This window comes from Desmodus rotundus, chromosome 5 (assembly GCF_022682495.2).
Source record: "Desmodus rotundus isolate HL8 chromosome 5, HLdesRot8A.1, whole genome shotgun sequence".
NCBI lineage: Eukaryota > Metazoa > Chordata > Mammalia > Chiroptera > Phyllostomidae > Desmodus > Desmodus rotundus.
The window spans coordinates 88,006,690-88,023,054 of record NC_071391.1 but is presented as its reverse complement, the minus strand read 5'-3'; the positions used below and the strand labels follow the sequence as shown (position 1 = coordinate 88,023,054).

The window sequence follows — 16,365 nt, the reverse complement described above, 5'->3', positions numbered from 1 at the left end:
GCTTAGAGCACCCCGACTTGGGAAAGCCGCAGCGGTTTGCAACTGACTGGCACATCTGTGGTGCCCAGTCTTATCCCCAAAGGAGGGCACTCGGGGGCCAGCGCCAGAGGTACTGAGTCCTAGCGGGAAGATGAGCGAGTGAGGTCACAGTTGCCATGGCACTGGGCAGTGACGCGCGTCGGCACGTGACAAGCGGTTGTCATGACGCTAGGCCTCGGCAGTGCGGGCGCTCCGCCCCCGGAGTGACGTCAGCGCCCCCTCCTCCCGCCCCCGCCCCCTCCCCCTCCTCCCGCCGGCTCCCCGCGGTCGCGGAGGTTTCACTGCACAACAAGATGGCGGCTGCGGCGGCGAGTGGGGCTGGCGGGGCTGCCGGGACCGGAGCGGGAGGAGCCGGGCCGGCGGGCCGCCTGCTGCCTCCTCCCGCCCCGGGACCCCCGGCTTCCCCCGCTACTGTCTCCCCAGCGGCTAGCTCGCCGCGTCCCCCAGCCCCGGCCTCCCGTGGGCCGGTTCCTGCCCGCATCGGCTACTACGAGATCGACCGCACCATCGGCAAGGGCAACTTCGCTGTGGTCAAGCGGGCCACGCACCTCGTCACCAAGGCCAAGGTAGTGGCGCGGAGGGACTGGGCGGCTGCGGGGTTGCGCAACCCGGGACCGCGCAGCCTGGGTCCTCGGTCTAACTGAAGCGGGGGCAGGAAGGACCCGCGTCACCGAGGCTGAGGGGTCGGCGCTGCGAGCGGAGCTTGGGGTATTGGAGACTGGGAAAACGGGTACGGAGGTTGTGGAGGGGAAGTGATGAGATGGCGAGAAGGTGGGAGACACCGAGGGACCCGAGAGAGGGAAACTCCAGGGCAGAGGAGGCGCGAGGGGTCGGACATGAAGCCCTGGGACCTAGGGAACTGAGGAGCGGGGAATGGGGAAGGGGGTTCCCAGCGCTGTACGGAGTGTGTAGAAGACGTGATTGGAAGGGATTGGAACTCTGTCGGAACCCTGAGACTAAGCTAAGACGACTCTGGAACCGGCAATTAGCAATTCTAAGGGAATGAGGTCAGGGCCCTAGGAAATGTGAACCAGGAGGGTGGGGGAAGACAAGGGTAAACTGGACGGCTGGGGCATGTTTTAGGGGTGTGTGGGGTACAGGGTACTGGGGATAGGAGGGATCTGGTACCTTACGACAGAGACATCCATCTGCATAGGATCGTCTAGTGCTGATAGATGATGGGAATGAAAGCCTGAGGACAGATAAGATCTTTGGAGGAGGAGACGAAGAAAATGAGGAAATACTGAGGACAATTTTTCTTTGCTTCTCTGCAGGAATGGGCTCAGGGAACATGGGGGTGCAGGTTTATGGTGGCATTAGGTAATCAGGGGTTAAACACTTCGGGGGAGCTGGATTGTTGGTTAATTTTAGTTGTTCGAGGTTCTGGAATTGTAGGCTTTATAGAACCCAGGACGGGCTGTGGTGGTTTGGGAAAAGGCTGGTGACTGAAGAGGTCTGTGAGGAATCCCGACGCTGGAGGATGGCACTCATTGGGCCCTTTGGTTCTCAAGGGATTTGTGGAGTTGTAGTAGTGAAGTTGGCCAAGATCAGTTAGGAAGCCATACATGTAAACATATACATTTCTTACATGTAAAATTCCTTTTTTGAGGAAGTATGGGTAGCACTGTTCTATAGCCATCCTCACTGAGAGTATTGGAATCTAAGACATCAGGCAGAATCATTTGGTTTCATTTGGACCCACAAAGCCTATTTGTACTACAATTTTTTTCTTTGTTCAGTCTCTCACTTGAATGAATACTTTTAATGTAGTCATGCACCATATTTAAAACTGCAGTTTCCCTCAACCTGACTAATGAAGAACCCTTGTAGCTACTGCTGCTGCTTCCTATAAAAGCCACATCAGTTCCCCTCACCTCCTCACCTCTGGTTGTCATCACCTACCTTGTTTTTGCTTTTATGGCAGTCGTCGTTTTCAGAACCAGGGACTTATCAAGGCCTTCTGTCCTGCTCACTTACAGCCTGAAGTTCCTTTTCCCCTCATTTCTGTTAGAGACTACAAGGAGCCCTTGTAGTGTGGCAGGGTGGGTGCCTGGGGAAAATTGATTGGTCATTTTCACTTCCTCTGGGGAGGGGTGGTCTTCAGCCTTTCTGTCAGTTTTTATCGGAGGGCCTCAAGTCTGCAGGTCTGAGCTGCTGCAGATAACAGGGTCCAAGGTTCCTGGTGTTACCATCTTACTGTCTCCACCTTCTCACCCCTCAACCCCATGCAGTGTTTCCAGTTCTGTTTACTGTTAGCAAAATCAAACTTGTGTTTACAAACAACTCTAATTGTAGGAGCCTCGTGTTCGTTGTCTTGGTGTTTCCATTTTTGCTCCGCGCCCCCCCCCCCCCCCCCCACCCAGCAATCACATTGCATTTCTGTGATTATTTTGCTCTGATCTTTGGGGTATGGACTCCATGAACTTAATTGGTTGGTTTGTGGTATGTGTGACTTAAAGAATTTTCTATTTTCCAGCCCTTGGATACACCAAAATATTGATAAAAAAAATTTGTTACAGGGTTGAATGTTTTTGGAAATGTAATTGCAAACAGTTGGTTCTTGACTTTATATGTATGAGACATTTCTGTCTTCAGTAGTCAGCAAAGCCAGTGCCTAATTATGGCTGGTCTGCCCACTTTCTAATTTTCCTGTGTGTGTTATGTGTGTTTCTTAGTTTTTCTCTGAGGCCTTGGTATCCTTTAGGACTGCAGCATTTTAAACATCGGCTTGTTTATAAATGGGTGCCACTGTTTATGTTGGTTTTAACTTTGATCATTTGTGGTGTGGAGTTTTGAAATTCTTATATATGGAAATACTCAAAATCTTGAATGAGACTGAAATGGATGGCTTGGACAGTGAGTTCAATGAGTTGCATGTGTGGTGGGACCATACCAGCACTCATTTGTGTTTTTGTAGCAGTGTGTAATTTCCTAGTTACAGTTACAAGCACCCTATCTTTTGCTGCTTAAATTACTCTGAGGACATGAGTGAAGCTTAATTCACAAGGAGTTGTCATGTGCTCTGAGTGAATGATGAGCATATTTTGGCCTGTTCCGTGCTTAATCTGAATCCACTTTGGAAGGGTTTCTCAAATGCTGACAGCTTAGATGTACCTAACAGCTGTTGAGTTACAGTATGATGGCCTGTTAAGACCATGACTTGGTTATATAATGGCTAGGAAGGTGCCTAAGTTACTAGCAGTTGCAGAAGCTGCTGTTTCAGTTACTCAGGTAGATAGCTTTTTCTTCCCATGCACTGCAGTGTTCATCTTACTTCTGCAATCAGGTCACTTGAAACGAAAGAGAGCTATTTTTTCCCCATCTCTTTCCAGAATATTATTTTCCTGTTTTGTCCTTTAGAGGTATATGATTTCTTCTTTCTTCTTTGATTCCTGCAGACCATTGGGCCACTGAATGGTCTGGGTTTTTCTTTTAACCATATATAAAAATCAGACTCAGGTAATTCAAATGATATTTGTGTTGGCTGAAGGAGGTTAGGTAGTAGGTGTTTCTGAACATCAAAGAAAAAAATGGTCACGTTTTCTTTCTTTTTTAAGTTTTTTTTAAAGATTTTTATTTATTTTTAGAGGGGGAGGGAGGGAGAAAGAGAGAGAAATATCAATGCGTGGTTGCCTCTCACGTGGCCCCCACCGGGGGCTTGGCCCACAACCCAGGCATGTGCCCTGACTGGGAATCTAACCAGCGACCCTTTGGTTCACAGGCTGGTGCTCAATCCACTGAGCTACATCAGCCAGGGCTGTGGTCACCTTTTCTTATATGTACTATCCATTCCAAGGACTGAGAGGCTAAAGTAAACTTCATTTATTGACTAAGCTATTATACTTCGTCCAACAATACGTGCTGAAACTGGCTCTTTCCCAGAATCTGTTGACTCTCAAACCTCCTAGACAAGGACCCTGGGTTGAATGAAATCAGTACAGAAAAGGAAATATTTTCATATTTGGTTGTCAGTGACTTTTGCAGCATGGCATTCACGAGCTCAGAGTTAATGTTGGCAGCACTGCAGTGCTTAGAGCGTCACTGCAGAATAGTTAGTAGGAGAGAATATTCATCTCCGACATACTTTGGTCAGCAGCTCACCCTGGCTGTCTCTCTTCTAAAAATCTTTGATTTTCTTCTTCTTCTTCTGTTTTTTTTTTTTTTTGTTTGTTTGTTTGTTTGAGGAGCCTTAGTCTGAGATTCTTTTGGCTCTATTCTTTGGTAGGCCACTATGAAGTATTAAAGCAATTAAAAAAAGATTTTCTGCTCTCAAATGCTCGTAGTCTGCTGCCTGTGGCTAATTATACTTTCGCTGTTTGGATGAGTAAGAACAAAGACTAGATAATATTTTATATATTTTTCTAAGTATACATGACTATAAAAGCCATTGTTCAAATGCTTTTTAAATTTTTTATTATTTATTGATTGAGTTTAGAGAGAGAGAGGAAGGGGGAGAGAGAAAGAAAGAGAAAGAAAGAAATATTGAAATGAGAGAGAAACATTGATTGGTTGCCTCAGGTACATGCCCTGACTGGTAATTGGACCTGCAGTCTTTTGGTGTTCGGGATGATGTTCCAATTAATTGAGCCACCCAGACAGGGCAGTCAAATACTGTTAATGTATATTTAACAGATACATATCACTTGCCCATTACTAAGTTTGTGGTTAAGAGCTTGCACTTTGGATAAGGCTGCGTGGGTTTGGGTCCTCTGCTGCTTAATAGCTGGGTGATCTTGGGTAAATTATTTAACTTCTCTGTGCTTGGATTCCCTCATCTGTAAAGTGAGATGACAATAGTACTTACCTCCCAAGTTTGGGTATTATTAAAATTGAATAACATAATACTTGTGAAGCTCTTAGAGCAGTACTTGGTACATAGTAGGCATATAGTCAGTGTTGTCATTATCATCATCATCATAAGATGATATAATAACAAAGCTGAGTAAGACATAGTCCCCCTTTTTGACCTTCCATCCCATTGGAACAGTTTATAAATGTATATGCCATTCGTTTTGTGTAGGTAGATGTCATCCTGATGATATGCTTTCAGGGTAAAAGAAGTAGTTTGCTATTATGTCAGGTGTCACTTTGCGAGAGTTGGGTTTAATTCCTGTAGTCTATGGGCTAATTGCATGAATTGGCATTTTATAACATAATTTTACACTAGTTAAACTTTTTAAATAGTTATGAGACTTGTCTAATGAAAACTGTGACTAACACTGGCTTTTATTTGGGCTGCTTTGAATATTCCATGTGTTTGTGTTACTATTCTTTGTCACACTGGAACAGGGTTTGTTTGAGTACAGTCTTTTCTCCAGAGATTCGCTTAAATTTGGCAGAGAATGTGAAGAAATAGTCTTACAAGACATAAGAACACATTTGCATTCGGGTGCTGCTTAGGAGGCCAAGGGCAAGATATTACACAGAAAAACTGTTTTGCCCTATGACCTCATTCCAAATATCGACCAACCAGGACACATCTGTGAACTGTGTGGTTTTAGTGCAAACTCATTTACACAAGGAGAAAAACTCAGAGTGGGCTAATAGTATTATATTTACTTCTAAGGAAGACTTTAATGAAGCAGATGATATGATGCTCATGCTCATCAGGAGGCTGAAAACAAGATTCATCAGTAAATAGAAGAGAGAATTATGTCAGAAAGAAATTGAAAATAGATTTACATTACATTTGAGGGGATAATTCCACACCTATATAATACAGAAATGCCTATTGCAAGATGACTAACCTCATTTTGATACAAATGATACTTCATTTGTGATGTGGTTACTGACTTTATTGAAACTTTGTGAAGAGTTAAGATTGATTTGGACTCATTTAGTCTCTCCAGAATCGAAAATCCAGTATTCCATTTTCAACATCAGAGCTGTTTATTTTAACATTCTGACTTTGGTGCCAGCTCCCTAGAAAGTCATAGATCTGGCTTAAGCTAGAGGTGCCCAGACTAGTTATTTCTGTGCCAGAAGTGCTGTTTTCATTTTCCATGCATCATCCTTGCTAATGTTTTCAAGTTGACAGCATAAAGGAGAACAAAATGGACGGTTTGAAAAGAGAAAGAAATTCTCTTTTTTTTAGATCCTCTGTAATTCTAAAAAAACACTTAAAACATCTCTGTACAGAGTTGGAATCCTTTTATTACCTATTCATTCTTTCAGTAAAAACTTGGATTTATTGAATCCAAATTTTGTGTCAGGTTCTATTGTGGACTCTCTTGTACACTGATAAACAAGAAAGATGAGAATTCTTTAGTGGAGCTTACTTTCTAATGGGAGGAGACGGATAAGAAACGTGTAAACAAATAACTTCATATAGTGATGAATACTATGAAGGAAAAAATGGGCTGGAGTGTCTAGGGAAGAACACTTCTTCAGATAGAGTGGGGGAAGGCCTTTCTAAGGTGGTGATATTTGGGCCGACACCTGAATGATGAGAAAGAGCATCAGCCTGGGGAGTTCTGGAAGGCAGAACAGTCAGTGCAGAAGGAATGGCAAGTACAAAGGTTTTGGGGTAGAAAAGAGCTTGGTTTTTCCAAAAATTAGACCCAAGGTCATGGTGGCCTGGAGATTAGTGAACAAGGGGGAGGATGGTAAGGGATGAAATCAGGAAGATAGAGAGGGGCCAGATCATATAGGTTTATAGTCCATTTTATGGAATTGGGTATGAAACAACATTGCTATCAGGAGATATCAAAGCAGAGCACTAACATCTGATCTATGTTTTTAAAAAGTCATGTTGTTTATTTTATGGTTAAGGGTAAAACTTTTTCTGATGCATTTTTCATATAGGGGAGGTGTTCAATTTTAACAACTTACATTCTTTCACACAATAAGAGAATGGCACATGTTTTGCACATAAACGTGATCAGTCAGCAAATATTTGTTGATTTTTGGACACAAAAGAGATCTTAAAGACCTTCTATTCCAATACTTTCTTTCCAGAGTCTAGAAAGATGGACTTAATGGAGTTTAGAATCTCAAGCCTTTAGGGGCTATTAAAGGAATTTACACCAATTACCTATTAGATTCATGACTCCCTTCGGTATCTTCCCCACCTCCATCTGTTTGCCCAGAATCCTATAGTTAGTATGGGAGCTGGAATTAGAATCAGGCATCCTTATTTCTAGTTAACTCTACCCTGACTCCTTCATAGAAAACATTGCCCTTACCTTCTGAGCACTTGATCTTTTGATAGAGAAACATGATATACCTACTAGTTAAAGCCTAAGATATTTATACTCTTTATTAAGTCAAATTCCAGAAATGAGGTATCATGATGAGAGGAAAATTTTCCAAGTAGGAGGAAGAGTCTATAGCAACATTGTATTTCACCTATCCTTTGGCATTATTTCAGTTTGTCACCCGTACCACTTACCAGCAGTCCTTCATGGGTCCATTGCTTTGCTCTTAAATCTCCTACTCAAATACTCTTTGTTGCCCCCTTGACGTGATAAAGTGTCAAAAAAGCCTCTCAAAATACTAAGGAAGTTAAGAGGGGGAAAAAGGCAATGACCATAAACACAGTCTGCCTTATATAGTTTTCTTTTGTCACTAAATCTTGTTTACTTAACCCAGTGAATATGAGTAATTATACTTTTGTTCTTGGGTTGGTTTGGTCTATCATTGAAGGTACCTTTCTTTTTTTATTTTTTAATTTTCACCTGAGGATATGTTTATTGATTTCTTTCCTTTTTTTTTTTTTGAGAGAAAGAAAGAGAAACATAGATGTGAGAGAGAAACATTGATCTGTTGCCTTCCCTATGCACCCCAGCTGGGGATCAAACTAGCAACCTAGGTATGTGTCCTGACCAGAGATCGAACCTGCAGCCTTTTGGTGTATGAGATGACACTCCAACCAACTGAACCACCCAGCCAGGGCTGAAGGTACTTTTCTTAGATGGACTTCTCACTTATCAGATCACTACCAGTTTTCAGGGGATGGTGCCATCTTATAACACATTAAGAGGACTGATAACCAAGATACATACCTTGATGACACAGGTAAGTGCCAAGAGAACAACTTACCTAAGGGCTTCTCTTACGTGGTTCTAGTTTTTGGTCTGACAGCTACATCTGTTCCCTGGTGAATGACCTCACCTATCAGGTAAATCCCTGACCCATTCTAATAGTGAGTAGCTTGGCCCCTTCTGGGATTATATATAATACAGGACAGTCACACTATCCTGGGGATGGCCAACAACATCCAGAGGATGAAAGTTATATGCATTATTGTGGACTTTTGTTCTGATGTAATACATAATTGTTAAACAAGTGGCTGAGACAGTGTTTTTGAGAAGCCTTGACAGTCTTGTATGAATTAGCCTCAAAGAGCTTTTGGATCTAGTCACAATGAAGTTCTATCGATTAGTACAAAACTGTTGGATGAGCCATCGCGAAATTATGTTAGGACATACAGGGTGGGGCAAAGGGAAGTTTATAGTTGTTCATGTGGAAAATAATATAATAATGAATAAATAGTAATAGAAGAATAAATTCGTGTTTCACATACTCACAACTGTAAACCTACTTTTGCCCTATCCTGTATTTCTGTTTATGAGATGTGCAGTTCACTGTAGATGAGGAGTCTCTGGCCACTTAATAATATTTATATTTCATCTCAGAATTTAAGTTGTTAGAGAGGTAGGAACCAGATTGAAAATACTCAGCCTCATTTCCCAGAAGCTGAAAAGGAAGGGAGAAGCAATTTTGTACCTTTTTCTCACAAATCTCTAGCTAAGGAGATTTCACCTTTCTGGGCAAGTAATTTACTTTTGCCATATCTCAAACTTTTATTTACTAAGAAGTTTAGTATGTCTGAAGTAAACCCTGCAATTTATTTATTTTTTTAAAAGATTTTATTTATTTATTTTTAGAGGAGAAGGGAGGAGAAAAGAGAGGGAGAGAAACATCATTGTGTGGGTGCCCCCTATTGGGGACCTGGCCTGCAACCCAGGTGTGTGCCCTGACTGGGAATCAAACTGGCAACCCTATGGTTCATAGGCCGGCACGCAGTCCACTGAGCCACACCAACCAGTGCTCAGTTCATTTTTATCATTGTCCATTGATCTTTCACAAAGAGACATAAACCTACGTTGGAGAAATTGATGAAGGAAAGAAGAAAGGTCAGTGAGAAATAAGACTCAGATTACCGGAACCTTTGGTTTTTTAAAGTGTGATGAACTTGAGTGAGAATATCAGAGATTAATGAAGGTTGTAAATTACTCTTTCCTCTTTTTAATGGTGAAAAGATGGTGGAGACTAAAATACATAATTATGTAATAAATTTGGTGATGCAGCAGCCCTGTTGTGTTTGGATTTGCCTTATGCACTGTACACATTACTGAATAGATTTTCAAGGGTAATTACTGTATTTTGCTGTGTATAACTCACACCAATGTTTTTGGCCCAAACTTTCAGGAAAAAAATCTTTCATTTTAATTTTTTAATTCAGTTATTTATTTATATTTAGAAACAAAACCAATGGTCATATTCCATGGTATTATTTTGCACACGGATATCATTTTGCTTTCTAGAGTTACACTTTTTTTGGGGGGGGGGTGCAGTAAACTTCATTGATGGTGTATGACAAGGCAGGGCTCCCTAAAACCCTCCCCTCTTTAGGGGATCTAGGATGGAAACTGGAGGTTAGGAGATTCTCCGTGTGTTGGGGGATCAGTTTGGGTTAAGGACTCCCCAGCAGCTGAGGGTCTCTCTTCCTGTCACTGGGGCTGGTAGTCCATGGGGCTCTTACTCCTTGGAGGCCATGTGGACCACAAGGTCCACCATCCTGTTGCTGTAGCCAAATTCATTGTCATACCAGGAAATGAGCTAGACAAAGTGGTCACTGAGGGCAATGCCAGCTCCAGCATCGAAGGTGGAGGAGTGGGTGTCACTGTTAAAGTCGCAGGGAGACAACCTGGTCCTCGGTATAGCCCAGGATGCCCTTGAGGGGGCCCTCTGATGCCTGGTTCACTACCTTCTTGATGACATCATATTTGGCAGCTTTCTCCAGGAGGCAGGTCAGCTCTACAACCGACACGTTGAGGGTGGGGACACGGAAAGCCATGCTAGTGAGCTTCCCGTTCAGCTCAGGGATGAACTTGCCCACAGCCTTGGCAGTGCCAGTGGAAGCAGGGATGATGTTCTGGGCAGCCCCTCGGCCATCACGCCACAGCTTGCCAGAGGGCCCATCCACGGTCTTCTGGGTGGCAGTGATGGTGTGGACTGTGGTCATGAGTCCCTCCACGATGCCAAAGTTGTCACGGATGACCTTGGCCGGGGGGCCAAGCAGTTGGTGGTGCGGGAGGCATTGCTGACAATCTTAATTGAGTTGTCATACTTGTCATGGTTCACACCCATCACAGACATGGGGGTATCCGCAGAAGGGGCAGAGAAGATGACCCTCTTGGCTCCACCCTTCAAGTGAACCCCAGCATTCTCCATGGTGGCGAAGACACCAGTGGACTCCACAACATATTCAGCACCAGCATCACCCCATTTGATGTTGGCGGGACCTCACTCCTTAAAGATGGAAATGGACTTTCCATTGATGACAAGCTTCCTGTTCTCAGCCTTGATTGTGCCTTTGAACTTGCCATGAGTAGAATCTTATTGGAACATGTAGACCATGTAGTTGAGGTCAATGAAAGGGTCATTGATGGCGACAACGTCCACTTTGCCAGAGTAAAAGGCAGCCCTGGTGACCAGGCCAAATCTGTTCGCTCCGATCTTCACCATCGTATCTCAGGATTGAGGCTGCTGGCACTGTGCAGGAAGATGCGCTGTCTGTTGAACAGGAGGAGCAGAGAGCCTAGAGTTACACTTTTGAAGAATTAAAACCACTTATGTAGATACGGAATTAGTACTACCCATGTATAATGCACATCCTCATTTTCCCTAAAAATTTGGGCAAAAAGGTGCACATTGTACATGGCAAAATATGGTAGATCATATGGTGATACTGTTCTTAGAATGTTTTGGGGTTACTAATGTTTATTTTGGGCATATGATGATATGCTATTTCCTTTAATCTCCGGTAGAAGGCCTCTTATACAGTAAGTTTAGATTATAATTTGCTTAGTAAATTGGGGGAAAAAACAAAGAAAGAAGGGAAATAAAAAATACTGATGCATATATACTTTCAATATTTCATTTTAACTTAAAAGTATATATATAAGCATTCATTCACTAATCTTTATAAAAGTGTTTATGGAAAATTCCAGACAAACAAAAATAAAGAGAATAGTATAATGATCCCCTGTCACACACACAGATGAGCAGTTAATACCTCATAGCCAAACTTTCATCTATGCTCCTTCCTGTTTCTCTTTTCTCCTAGTTTATTTTGAAGCAAATCCTAGAATCCTGTCATTTTGTTCATAAATATTTTGGCATGTATCTCTAAATAGATGAGGATTCTTTTCCAAATAAACATAACCACAGTACCATTATCCTATGTAAAACAATTAACAATAATTCCTTAATGTCATTAAATAAATATCAAGGCAGTGTTAAAATTTCCCTGATTATATATGTGTATGTATATATATTTTTTCCTTTAAACCACTTACTTGTTTGAATCAGGATCTAGATAAAATTTATGCATTATAATTGATTGATGTCCCCTAAGTGTTTTTTTAAAATTTGTTTGTTTTCCTCACTAGGTTTTCCGTCCTCTTTTTCTTTGCAATTTGTTTAAGAAAAAATTGCTAATCTTTTCATGTTGGGCCAAGGCCTTTCTTTGTATGCTGAATGACTTCGGAGTTCCTTCATCATGTTTGCATTAAACATACCCATAGTTCATTATCTAAGATTTCCATTTTTGATTTGCTTTTAAGTTTTTTATTTTTAAGATTTTACTTACTCACTTTTAGAGAGAGGGGAAGGGAGGGAGAAAGAGGGAGGGAAACATCAGTGTATGGTTGCCTCTCCTGTGCCTCCCACTGGGGGCCTGTCCCGAAACCCAGGCATTTGCCCTAGACTAGAAATCAAACCGGTGACCCTTTGGTTCACAGGCTAGTGCTCAATCTACTGAGCCACACCATCTAGGGTTCTTCTGCTTTTTAAAAGAAGAGTAGGAATTTAAAGGCATTTGTGAAGCTGTATGAGTACAGAATCCCTCTTGGGTTTTATGATTTCCCCCTCAATCTTTTACACTTGTCTCACCCACATCTAATTTGACTTCACCACATCTTTTTAAGCGTTCAACTTAGTTTTCATAGAAACATGTCTTTCTGCTCTTGGTGATTTCCTGTCAGTTTGCTTACCTAATTATATAGCTATAATAATGAGAGCAACTGGTATAAATAGCTTGGGAAAACACAGTTCTTGGTTAGCATGCAACTTAATGAGTGGGGGAGTGGAAGTATGTAGGAATAACAGTAGCTACGAATTGGGACCAGTTTGCATGCTGTGGGCACCCTTGTTTTACAGAGAGAAGGGAAAGTATTGATTATTTTGGCAAGCTGGGTGAGGGGAGATGGGTTAGGAGAGCTTCTACATTAATTTAAAATTGTAAAGACACTGGTTGGTTAGATTGTCATCCCGATATGCCAGTGTTGCTGGTTTGATCCCCAATCAGGGCACATACAAGAATCAACCAATGAATACATAAATAAGTGGAAAAACAAATCAATGTTTCTCTCTTGTTCTCTCTCCCTACTTCTCTCTTTCTAAAATCATTGCATTAAAAATATAAATAAGCCAAAGTTGTTAGAAATTTGAAGACAAGATATTTTATATAATCTTTATTTGTGGTGTATACTTCAGGGTGCTATTTTTGTCCACTATGTTAGAGTTTGCATGAACTGAACTGAATTTGTTAAAGGGCCAGTGATGTTAAAAATTTGCTGAGGAAACAGCTAAAACTCTCTTTGTCTAAATGGTTTATATCTGCTCACTGCCAGCGTAGCATTCCGTATAGAACAAGTTGACATTTTCATGTAGTGAGTTGTTTTCTGTTCCTGGCAAAAAAAAATCTTTGTTCATATGCCACAAGAAACAGAATTGTTTTTATTGTGGAAGACAAGAGCAGAGCTGTGTATTTCTTAGAGGGGTAAGTTGGGCACCTGCAGGATTTCTTTTCTCATTCTTGCTTTCTGTTGCCCTTTGCTTCTGTCAAAATGTTCTAATGTTGCATAAATAGTGTTCTGACAATAGATAAGTTTTTTCAGTAGTTGATTTTTTTAAACTCCCAAAATAATGTTTTCAGTGATTGTATGCTCTTAGCTTACTTTCTATTTCTACATCAACAGTGATATTGTTACCCTAGTCAAATGGGGCAGCTATATTCCAGTAGCGATCTTTGTGTCCAAGTCAGCTGCAGAGATAACATACCACAATAGTATTTGAATATCTTAATTCTGGGAGGTAATTAAATCTTGGGATAATACTTTGGTATCTCTTTAAAGCAGTTTACAGTCCTCGAGATTAACCTGTTTGACCCATGTTACTTATTGGCCTATTGGGCATATGCAGAAGAGTGGCCAGTGATTTCAGCCTGCTGCCCCTTCTGATACCATTTTCTTTTTCCTTTTTCAGTCAGCAGCTGCATCCAGTGCCTTGCTCTAATTAAGATCCTAATAAAAGGGGCTGTGTTATACTATTCACAATGTCTTACATCAATGATTGTTAAATTTCTTTTTAGGTCAAGAATCCATTTTAGAGTCACATTAGCTTTTGAAAATCACATTTCCGTTTGTGTTACCTAAATTTCTCTTGCTTTTTTTTATGCTAGTACCACAGTTTTCTTCTTTTCCCACGCCTTTGGGGAATCTTTTTGGCCTATCACAATTGCCTGAGGCATTCTGTAGTAATGAACTGAACTGAGCATTGGTGTGGGAGTCATGCCACCTTTCCAGTTTGTTTTACTAGTGTAGCAGTTTTCTTTGGGCAAATCACTTAACCTCATGGAGCTTCCCATTTCTTTTTCATTTATTACACACTGTCCGGCACAAATAACGACCCTTATTTTATTACAAAATCATAAGCATGTAATTTTGTAACATAACAATACCACACTCAAGCACACCAAATGACATTTTAGATGAAATGTTCAAGTTAAAACTATAAATTATTATACCAATATTATTATCTTACCAACCACACTCAAGCAGGTGTTACTTCTGCCAGACCCTGTATATTTGTATATCAGCTTTACTGAGATATAATTCATATACCATATAATTCATCTAATTCAATGTTTTTAGCATGTTCATGGAGTTGTGCAGCCATCACCACAGTCAGTTTGAGATCATCTTCACTCCCCTTAAAAGAACTGGCATACTCATTAGCAGTCACTGTCCATTTCCCCAACCTCCCTTTCCCAGCCCTAAGAACCACTAATTAAATCTTTATGGATTTTCCTATTCTGGACATTACATGGAAGTGAAATTACATGTGAATAAATTATATGGTCTTTTGTGTCTGTCTTCTTTCACTTCGCACATGTCTTCAAGGTTCATCTGTCTTGTGGCATATGTTAGAATTTCATTCCTTTTTATGGCCGAATAATATTCCATTGATTGGGTATACTACATTTGTTTATCCACTCATGAGTCAATGGACTTTTGCATTGTTTCCACTTTTTGGCTGTTACGAAGAATGCTGTTATAAACATTTGTGTGTAAGTTTTTATGTGGATGTGTGTTTTCATTTATCTTGGATATTTACCTCGGAGTGGAATTGCTGGATCATTTAGTAAACTCCATTTTTAATTGTTTGAGGAATTGCCAAACTTTTCTAAAATGTCTGCATCAGTTTACATTCCCACCAATATTGTATTAGGGCAGCAATTTTCAACCAGTGTGCCGTAGGAATTTTAAAACATGCAATACCTGACTATTTAGTTGGGCACTGACCTCTTTTCCTTTAGATTGTCAAATAAAAAAAATGACAACAGCCAACACAATAGTAGCTGTTCAGTGTGAATGAACCAAAATTATATTAAATATGTATTTTTTGTCAGGTTGGCAGAAAATACATCTTTTTAAGAGATTTTATTTATTTAGTTTTAGACAGAGGGGAAGGTAAGGAGGAAGAGAGGGAGAGAAACATCCAAGTGTGGTTGCCTCTCTCACACCCCCTACTGGAGATGTGGCCCACAGCCCAGGCATGTGCCCTGACTGGGAATCTAACTGGTGACCTTTTGGCTTGTGGGCCTGTGCTCAACTAACTGAGCCACACCAGCCAGGGCGAAAAATAAATTTTTTTGGTGTGCTGTAGAAGTTCAGTGATTAGTTTATGTGTGCCTTTAGATGGAAAAGGTTAGAAATTGCTGTATGGGGATTCTGATTTTTTCTATATCCTCACCAAATCTTTATTTTCTTTCTTTTTGATCTAGCCATACAAGTGGATGTAAAGTGGTATGTCATTGTGGTTTTGATTTGCAGTTCCCTAATGATTAATGTTGTTAAGCATCTTCTCATGCCCTAACTGGCCATTGGTAGATCTTTGGAAAAGTGTCTATTTAGGGTTTTTTTTTTTGCCCATTTTTAGTTGGGTTATTTGCCTTTATTGTTGTTATAAGAATTCTTTATGTATTTGAGTACAATTCCTTTATCAGATATATGACTTACAGAAGTTTTCTATTTTGTGAGTAGTCTTTCTACTTTTGTGATGGTTTTGTTTGCAGCACTAACATTTTTAATGTTGATTTCTTAGTTTTAAGAACTTAAGCAAAAAATTTATTATATGTAATGATTTGTGAGTCAATAACAAGAAGAAATATACTCAAAAGCTGTGTGTATATTTCAGTCACTCCCTCCGCTACCCACAATCAAACTGGGCCCCTCTGGTGCTGGTTCCTGAGCGGTTGGGCTTGTGCACGCCCTAGGCCCCTGTGGGTCTCTCCAACGACCTCTCCTGTGAGGCTGGGAGTCTCTCCTGCTGCCGCCCCAACCCCCACGGGTGCCCTCAATCAGAGGTCTGAGGCTTTATTTCCCCGAGCTGGAGCCTTGGGTTATGAGGTCTGCTTCGCTCCCCGCCGTTCGTCCCTGTTTGTCTATGCGCAAATGTGGGGCCGCAGGGTCTGCTAGTGGTCAGACTGCCGGCCCCGTTGGTCCCACACTCCGCCAGTCTTGGTCCTGCCACGGCCACTGGAGTCCTCTCCGCCCCTGCTGCCCGTCTCCGCCCCTCCTACCTGACTGGGTGAATGTTTATTTTTTTATCTCCTTGGTGTCGGACTTCCTTGCCATTTGATTTTCTGTCAGTTCTGGTTGTGTGAGGAGGTGCAGTGTATCTACCTACGCTGCCATCTTGGTTCTCTTATTGTTTTGTTTTTAAATTTAGATCTTTGCTTCATATAGAATGCAT

General features: G+C 41.4%; 1 protein-coding gene and 1 pseudogene across 7 annotated transcripts in view; one reads left to right on the top strand and one right to left on the bottom strand.

Annotated features, from left to right (window-relative positions):
* Positions 1 to 294: 294 nt before the first annotated feature.
* The window catches only part of SIK3 (SIK family kinase 3), a 307,559-nt gene continuing 291,488 nt past the window's right edge, over positions 295 to 16,365 (top strand). For all 7 annotated transcript variants that reach the window (XM_045204075.3, XM_053925710.2, XM_053925708.2 and 4 more), the window contains exon 1: positions 295 to 605. In XM_045204075.3, coding sequence (XP_045060010.2) covers positions 333 to 605 — 273 coding nt within the window. In that variant the 5' untranslated portion in view covers positions 295 to 332. The remainder of the gene's footprint in view (positions 606 to 16,365) is intronic.
* LOC112314371 (glyceraldehyde-3-phosphate dehydrogenase-like) lies at positions 8,363 to 11,035 on the bottom strand (annotated as a pseudogene).